This window comes from Anabrus simplex, chromosome 10 (assembly GCF_040414725.1).
Source record: "Anabrus simplex isolate iqAnaSimp1 chromosome 10, ASM4041472v1, whole genome shotgun sequence".
In the NCBI taxonomy this organism is placed as follows: Eukaryota; Metazoa; Arthropoda; class Insecta; order Orthoptera; family Tettigoniidae; genus Anabrus; species Anabrus simplex.
Genome location: NC_090274.1, coordinates 85,859,110 through 85,868,592, shown reverse-complemented (window position 1 = coordinate 85,868,592; position 9,483 = coordinate 85,859,110). Strand labels below are relative to the sequence as shown.

Sequence of the window (9,483 nt, the reverse complement as noted above, 5' to 3'; positions counted from 1 at the left end):
TATGTATATTTTGTTCTGTTGACGAGGTGCCTATCACGGATACTTTTCAGAATACACTTAACTATTTTGAAATCAGTGGAGTCATTGATGAAGCTAGCAGAAGTCCCTACCTATTGAGTAGTTTCCCGAAGGCTAGGAAAGGCTTGAAGATGTACCAATACACAGCCTTATGTTCACGCTGTGGTAGAGAAAGGATTATCATGCACTATTAAAATTCGAGTAATCCATTGTGGTGAACTCTGACGCCTATACTGTGAACATTTGCAAATACAATTTTATTAATTTATTTTAATTTTTAGTAATTTATTTAGATAGATTTAATTGGACGCCGAAGCGTCAGGCGATTAATTATTTTATTCACATTTGAATTTACTTTAATCATATTGGAATGGTTAATTATTAACACCTATTTACAAATTACGGCCTGCGTGAGGCGTTCAAGTATTTTCCTTGATATCAATATTTTAGTAATATGTATAATGGTTATTAATGATTTTAATTTTTTTTCACATATACTACAATAGGTGTGTAAGATATTGTATATCCAGTTGGCACTCTTCAATTATCTTCCTACCGCATCTACTACGACTATCTCTAGTATGCATAAATGGGTCTTCCTGAGTAGAAGTCTTATCTGGGCAGTATGCGTACTTCGCTGGTCAGGAAGATGTGACTTGTTAGAAAACTTACTGCTACACTGATAACAAGAATTTGGGCGACTACCAGTATGCATCAACAGGTGTTTCCAAAGTCTTGCCTTTTTATTGACGCTCACCAGTATGTGTAACTAAAGTGCCTCCTAGGACATGACTTTTAAGTAAACTTGGAACCACATTTATCACATTAATGCGGACGCTCAACAGTATGTGTAACTAAATGGTCCTGAAGTCTTGACTTTCTGGAAACCTCTTTACCACACTGATTACAGGAATAAGGACGCTCACTAGCATCTGTATCGAGATGTTTCCGAAGACCTGACTGTCGAGTAAACATAGATCCACACTGATCACACGAATGTGGACGCTCACTAGTATGGATATATTGATGTTGCCGAAGACTTGACTTTTCAGTAGACTTAGAACCACAATGATCACAGGAATATGGACGTACACCAGTATGTCTAACCAGGTGTTTCCGAAGATATAAGTCTTCGGAAAACGTTTTACCGCACTGATTACATCGATATGGACGCTCACTAGCATGTGTGACCTGGTGTCTGCTAAGATCTGACTGTGTAGTAAACACAGAACTACATTTATCACAGGAATGTTGACGCTGAACAGAATGTGTAGGCAGGTGACGCCGGAGACCAGCCTTTTGAGTAAACTTATAACCACATTGACCACAGGAATATGGACGCTCACCAGAATGTGTAAGCATGTGACGCCGAAGATTAGATTTTTTAGTGAATTTAAAACCACACTGATCACAACTATAGGGCCGGACACCAGTATGTGTAACCAGGTGTTTCTGAAGATATAAGTCTTCGGAAAACGTTTTACCACACTGATTACAAGGATATGGACACTCACTAGCATGTGTGACCTGGTGTCTGCTAAGACCTGACTGTGCAGTAAACACAGAACTACATTTATCACAGGAATGTTGACGCTGAACAGAATGTGTAAGCATGTGTCGCCGAAGACCAGCCTTTTCAGTAAACTTATAACCACATTGACAACAGGAATATGGACGCTCACCAGAATGTGTAAGCATGTGTCGCCGAAGATTTGATTTTTTAGTGAATTTATAACCACACCGATCACAACTATAGGGCCGGACACCAGTATGTGTAACCAGGTGTTTCTGAAGACATAGATTTTCGGTAAAGATCTTACCACATTGATTACAGGAATACGGACTCTTACCAGAATGTGTAAGCATGTGACGCCGAAGATTTGAATTTAAGGAAAGCTCCTTACCACATTGTTCACAGGAATGTAATCGCAACCCAGTATGTGTAAGCAGGTGACGCTGTAGATCGGAATTAGAAGAAAAGTTCTTACCACATTGTTTACAGGAAAGTCGACAGTCACCAGCATGTTGACGCAGGTGACGCCGGAGGAGCGACATCCGAGAAAATTCAGAACCACATTTATTACAACAAAGTGCCTTTTGTCTAAAAGGTTCCATTGGGCTTTGATCAGAGTCGGACAACATGTGTAGGTTGCAATCATTACATGAGGGCAAAGTGCACATAACCTCACCTCCTTCATTCCATATGATACAATTACTGTCACATGTACTCACCGGACCCCCGGTCATTAATGTGATGTTCCCACAGCTAGAAGACAGAAAACAAAAAATTATAACATTTTACAATTAACAAAATAAAATCAAATACAATATCCAGATGCAAACTCAATATATGTACCAATATTGCTTCTTATTACATGGCACTACAAATCTCAACAATATCAGATAAAGGCTCGAACACAATAGCCCATATAATTTCCAAATGCCAAATAGAATATATGATAAGTTTGCGCTTAACCACAACACATCGAAACAATTCAACTTTGTTTTAACCGAGACTCAAAATATTTAGGATGCCAAATAAGAACTAATGTTTGAATAGCTTCATCCTTAGTGAAGTTACATGTTGACAAGATTTATCTATCATTTACAGGGACATTGACAAGGGCTTCTGGGCCATATGGCATCGAATTTCTGAGATACGTATGTATACCATAAAGCCGGGAAGAAATTACTGACTGAAGCTTCTCAGGTACTTCAACTGAGCTAGTACCCGTCAACACATCAACGTAAAAAAAAAGAATATGAATTAGGGTGAAATTCTGTGTGCTCGTCAGAAAGATGAACTACAAATCTCAGAACAAGAAATGGGGCAGAAATTGTAATAGCAGTAAGGTGGTAGTCCTTGATCTCTTCATCAGAGGATTCGTGCCATGCTATATTCTTAAGACTCAGTGTTCGGGATATATTAACACAAATTTGTATATCTTAGGAATATCAGCTGATTGAGTAAGAAGATACATTTTGAAACTCAAAGTAATAGATAGGAAATCAGGCTGAATTTCAGAGCCAACCATTTACAAAAAGTTCCTAGCTATCCCATTTCAAGATTTACACCTGTCAAACTCAACTCTTGGCTTGGTTGTCATGCTAGAATATTTGAGCACACAATGATGGGGCATATGAAAGCTTGATGAGATAGAAGTCACAAGCGGTACGTTTCCCATGTGTCCCGTTTCACTGTATTCATGCATGAAACTTACATGCAACTGTTTAAAATCTGGAAAACTAGAAAAATTATTTTCAATGTGTTCGATTTGTTGAACAGCATTAGCTTAGACTAAGCTGCAGGTGATACTTCAAGACGAATAGGAAGTTTGTCATTAAACCTACCAGAAACATCCATTTAATCACTATTCAAGAAAATGTCCTTCGCATGCCGTTTCTTCGGGAGTAAGAAAAAGTTGATGGAATTCTTCAAGCTTCCAAAACCTTTGCAATTTTGTGTAAAGAGAATCAAGATTTATAAGCCCGACATACCGAACCTTGGCGTTATTCTTTACACAATACTCAGGGATGGTGCCTGACAATCCCCAACCAAATTTGGTCATCTAACAAGATGAGATACCTTTCTTATGGAAGATATTAGGAGACAAAATATTATACTTGACTTCAGCTCTTAGCAAGATATAAACAGCAGAATGCTGCTAAAATATACTAACACCTAAATGACTTCACGAGCAATATACCAACTGGAACAATCAAGTTGCTGTGCAGGAAGTTGGCTTGTGGTTGTATTCACAGCTGCACAGTTCAACCTCAATGTATAATCTGACACATTAGAGAACGAAACAAGATTGCATGTAGATCATTTCAAGCGATACACCTGTATTGCCTACGCCAAATATAGGCAGCAAGAAATCTCAGTACAAATGCCAAGCTTCGTGATAAGACTACAAGGCACTAAGGATAAATGACTCCCCCAATCCAAAAAATCTTTCACTAGTACAACCTCTCCTGAACTGTTCTTCACTGCCACACAAGCTGTGTTAAAATAAATATTTGAGTGGGTGGCACAATTGTAGAACTTCTAACATTTCTATAATTATTGGGAATTGTTTGTTCTTCATACACCAATAAGGTGTGGGGTCCATTGTACCGGGGTCACTTGTGTTGCTTACACTGTTTAGATAAATGCAAAGCAAAAAACATAGATAACAAAGGTTATTTTGACTCTCAAACTTGCTGCGATAATCAATGTTTTTGTGAATTTATACATTCAGAATTGCTGATTATCAAGTTTTCGACACTGAGAAATAAAGAAAATGCTCTTGTTGGTACTGTGGAATAAAATCTAAAACGAATGACAGTGACAAAATTACCATGATTCATAGACAAGAAGTGGATACAATTCGCAATGCCTTATTTTCAGAGATAATGCTTGTTGTCCAAAAGGGTCCAAAATCTACGTAACTGAACCTTGCAATAGTATTAATTACTGGTAAATCAGAACCATGGCCTTCCCCCTCTAGTGGTATTAATCAAAAGTATCGTACTCATGGCTTTCGTCTCATGGTGGTATTAATCACAGGTAACACAGACCAAGGGTGTTCCCCACATTAGTGTGCTACTCACAAGCAATGCAGACCGATGGTGTTACTCACATAGTGGGGCTGAACAGTCACCGACTAGATCAATGATGATGATGATCATAATCCTGGTTTAAAGGGGCCTACCCCCTGGGTAACCAAACCATACTGGTATGAGGTGCAACAAATTGAAATGATAATTAAAACTACAAAATTTATTAATTGACAATAATATAAAGTAAAATAAATGATGATTAGCATGATTTCAAAACAATCAGTGGATCCAATTGACAACGCTTTAATGACTTCACTATGCAGTGTCGGATTAAACGTAAGTTTACGATAAAACATACAACTTAACAAGGAGTCCCAATACTCAATACTGCATCAGCCTGTTTTCATCCAAGGGTCGGTGTGCTTTCCTCTTCCATAGAGCAAGTTTGCTAAATGTTTCTTTAGGTCCTATAGCCAAAACATCCACTCGAGGGAAGGTAAGTTCGAATCCACAGTTACGAAGATAGTTTTAAAGTGGTTTCACATTTTCATACCAAGCTGGTTAACATAACATCAATGTAGTGTGAAACTCCTTCTCCTCAAAGACGTAGCAGCGCTTGACCTCCTCTTTATTGACAGAGTAGTGTATGACCTCTTCCTACTGTACCGGTAAAAGAGCCCGACTCTCAGATTACATTTTAAAGTAAGTAAGAATATAGTTCTCAGGGCTAAAATAGGGTGACTAGTAGCTAGGGCTCGGTACAGGAGGTAGGGTCCTATCTACAAGAAAGCTTTGACTCTGACTGAATACGAGTTTATTCATATAAGACATGAAATTGCACATCACCTCCAGGCAGATATAAGCTGTCTTCCACATAGTCCTATAATATGGCTCGGATTCTCCAGTTCACCAAGCCGAGCAGGTTGGAACACGTTCCAGAAGATTCCAGGGACTCCGTACAGAAGCAGCTGGACTGTCTGGGTTGGTAGAAGGTAGAGATGCCTCGAACTTTCGAGGCCCAGTTTGAACCCCGATGTTCCTGGTGATGTTGAAGATAATCATTTGCTACCTCAGTCCAATGTGACTAAGAGGGTTGATGTCTCCAAGATCACTCGCAGTACTGATAAATCTGAGTTCATAAGAACCTTGGGTGATTAACCTATTAGCGAAGTAACTGGTTATTATTCGTCAAGATTTTCAAAATTAACCACTCATAAAATGATATGTCTCTGCATACGAGGATTATGAATACTTTCAAAGTTCACCACTAGCAAAGTCCTCATCTCTGAATAAATATTGGCAAAAAATAACACAAGTCCCTTCTCATGAAACTATAACCAAATTTTTAAGTTCATCACTGGCGAAGGTACAAGTCTTTGAATGAAAACGGACGAAAAACATAAGTCCATCCACATGAAAATCTGAATAGATTTAAAGTTCATCACTGGCGAAATTTATAAAGTTTAGAATCAACACTGGCGAATGTACAAGTCTTTGAATGAACATGTACGAAAACACAAGTCCATCCACATGAATAAATTTACAGTCTATCACTGGCAAGGTATCCAAGTCTTTGAATAAACACAGGTGAAATCCTAAATTTATGTTTTAAAGACGTTGAATGAAGTTAGAGTTCATCACCGGCAAAGTTTATAAGTCTTTGATCCAGTACCAGCAAAATCACAAATTTATGCTTACGGGAACTTAAAGCACATTCAGAGATCAACACTAGCAAAGTTTATAAATCGCTGTTTATTAGAGGAATGGGTCACTTAACACTCGCAAATATTGCAGGTTCAATTTATGAAGAATTCGCTCTTTAACACACGTAAATAATACAAGTCCAATTATGAATTTAGCACACGTAAATAATACAAGTCCATTTCATGAATAATTGGAAAAATTCCAGTCTCGAACACCCGTAAATATTGTAAGTTCAATTATGAAGACTTGGAAAATGTTCTTTAACACTCGAAATATTGCAAGTCCACTTGAGAATACTGGGAAGAATTCGTTCTCCCACACTCGAAGAAAATACTAGTTCACTTTATGAATACTTAGAAAATTACAGAGTTCCTCGTCGGGACTGTCTCTACACGACGATAGTAGCAGCGAGAGTGTCCACGCTGACTACTCAGCTGTAACTGAGTGAACACGCTACAGTGCGCCCTCCTTTTATTCGATCCGGGGCGTCTACGTCACAATACAGCTTGACTGAATATCTCCTGAATCCCTCGATGGATTTACTTGAAACTTGAGCATTGCGACGTTCAGGTGATCACAAACAAGATGACATATCGCTCAAGCCGCAAGCATAATTATAACGGGAGTTACAAAATTTTCCCCGCCGAACATTCGGGAAGATGTGACGTGGAATCTAGAATATACGAGTCCAGGCTGGGAACACGTGCTGTGACGGGCGGGCGGTCTACTAGCCCCTGTGGCTACGTCACAGCTGTCCTTCACTCGCTTGCTTGCCCCGCTGACGGTAAACAAACCAGGCGTGCTCAGAACATTACGCGTGATTATTAAATGATATTTATACCCAAAAAATACTCATGTACAGGTCGTAATCGGTACATATCCCTCCCTCTCAGGGAAAAGAAAATACGAGGAGGATTTTCTTTAGTTAACCTTATTCAAAGTATTTTTTGAGATTGAAAGCATTGTAGATGCCTTCAAGGTTGCCATCTAATCTTGTGACCTCATAAGCACCGTTGTCCAAAGATCTAGAAATCCTGAAAGGTCCAATGTACAAGGGGCAAAATTTCGCATAGATCCTCAATTCTGGACGAGACATCGCAGGTTTGCGATTTAACAGCTTGTCTCCCACTTACAAGGGTGGTCTGAATTTGCGATTCCTATTTCTCCGCTGTCTGATATCTGCAGCGTTTCTCAATTTTCCCAAGGCCTTAGCGATTCTTGCTTCTTGACCGATGGCTGCATCAGACGGAGCAGGAAGAATAGCACCCCAAGGGCGATGAGGAATATGCCCATGATGCACCAACATCGGAATATCTCCTGTAGATTCGTGGATAGTGGAATTGACTATTTTCTACATCACTGGAAGCACTTCAATCCATCTCCACTGTTCCTGCTGGCAGTAGACCCGACAGAATCTGGCAATTTCTCTCATCAATCGCTCAGCAGGGTTGACTTCGGGATGACGAATGGAATTCATTATATGATGAATCTCCAACTCTTCTATCGCCGCCTGGAATTCTGCAGACGTGAACTGGCTTCCATGATCGGTTAGTAGAAACGTAGGTTTCCCCATCTCAGGGAAGACATTCCTGCGGAGTCACCTTAAAATATTTCCAGTGTTTGACTTCTGGATAGGTAACAACATGGTGAATTTTGAAAAGACATCAACAATAACTAAGACTTGCTTGTTACCCTGGCCGCCTTGGGAAGTGGGCCGTACAGATCAAGCGCCATCACCTCCCGTGGCTTCTCCGGAATGGTAGGCCTCGGATATTCCCTCATAAGGTAATTGTTTGGTTTAATCCGTTGGCACAAGTCACAGGTTCTTATGGTCTTTCTTATATCATTACGGAGGTATTCCCAGATGAACCTTTCCTTAATTACACTAGCCACTTTGTCTACTCCAGCATGTCCTGTGATGAAATGGCAATGCCAGATGATGGCTTCCCGAAGTTTAGCCGGGGCATAAATCCTTTTAGCAGTCTTGGTTGTATTAATGTACTTGTAGAGTAGGTTGTTGTCCCAAGAAAAATATTGGGCTGCCTGCTCGATCCGTGCATAGTCTGGATCATGTTGTGGAATCGATCCTTCACAGAAGCGAATTATTTCTCTTAGCCTGTGATCTCTCCGCTGGGCTTGGGCTAGATATCGAAGTTTTCTTAGAAATTCTTCGTCATCACTATTAATGACTGAAATTGGACAAGCTACGGCCGCATCGGAAGGATTCCGACTGAGAGCGTCGGGTAATACGTTGTTCTTTCCAGATCGATGCACGATAGAGACATTGAATTGTTGGACGAATAATGCCCATCTGGTGACTCGTTCATTCGTAAGGTCGGAAGACGGAATGAAGGTAAGTGCCTTGTGGTCCGTGTAAATGGTGATTGGAAACCCAAAGACAACCTTTTTCCAATACAAAAGCGAATATACAATCGCTAGGGCTTCTAGCTCCGTAATGGTGTATGACTTTTCATGTGTCCTAAGCTTCCGACCCACAAATGAAATTATCAACTTGACATCGGGCCTATTAGGGTCGACTTGGTAAGGAACGGCTCCAATTCCCATCTTACTGGCGTCACATTCAATATGGAAAGGCCACTCTTAATTAGGATAGCAGAGCTGCAAATTATTTTTGAGCATCCTTTTAGTAGCAATAAAGGATTGCTCACATTCAGTAGTCCACTTCCAGCGATTATTTTTCTTCGGTAATTCCTGGAGAGGCGCTACAGTTTCTGTGTACTGAGGGCAATGTTGCGAAAAGAATTGGCAAAGTGCCAGGAATTGCCGAACTTGCTTAATCCTGCAAGGCCTAGGAAAATCCGCAATGCATTGAATTTTGGCAGGATTTGGGCGGATGCCCTCCGCGCTAATGACATGCCCAAGAAGAAGAACTTCCGTCTTGAAGAATTGACTTTTCTTCAAATTAATTTTAAAGTTCATTTCTCTCAATTCCTTAAGTACAGTGTGTACATCTTCCAAATGCTGCTCCCATGTATCACATGCTATCAAGATATCGTCGACATAAATAGTGGCGATGGCCTTTACTTTATCAGATAACTGGCTTTCCAACACTCTTATTAAAACGGCTCCCGAGATCTTGATGCCAAAGGTCAACCGATTGAAGACATAGGTAATATTGTCGAAGATAAATCCAGTGAAGAGCCGGCTATGTTCATCCAGTACGATATGGAAGTACGATGATGTCATGTCCATACCTGA

The 9,483-nt window shown here is 40.0% G+C and overlaps 1 protein-coding gene across 1 annotated transcript in view; it reads right to left on the bottom strand.

The window, feature by feature from the left end:
- Nucleotides 1-843: 843 nt before the first annotated feature.
- Nucleotides 844-9,483, bottom strand: part of LOC136882007 (oocyte zinc finger protein XlCOF6) — a 53,877-nt gene continuing 45,237 nt past the window's right edge. The window contains exon 3 of the mRNA XM_067154497.2: nucleotides 844-2,284. Within this exon, the coding sequence (XP_067010598.2) occupies nucleotides 844-2,284 (1,441 nt within the window). The remainder of the gene's footprint in view (nucleotides 2,285-9,483) is intronic.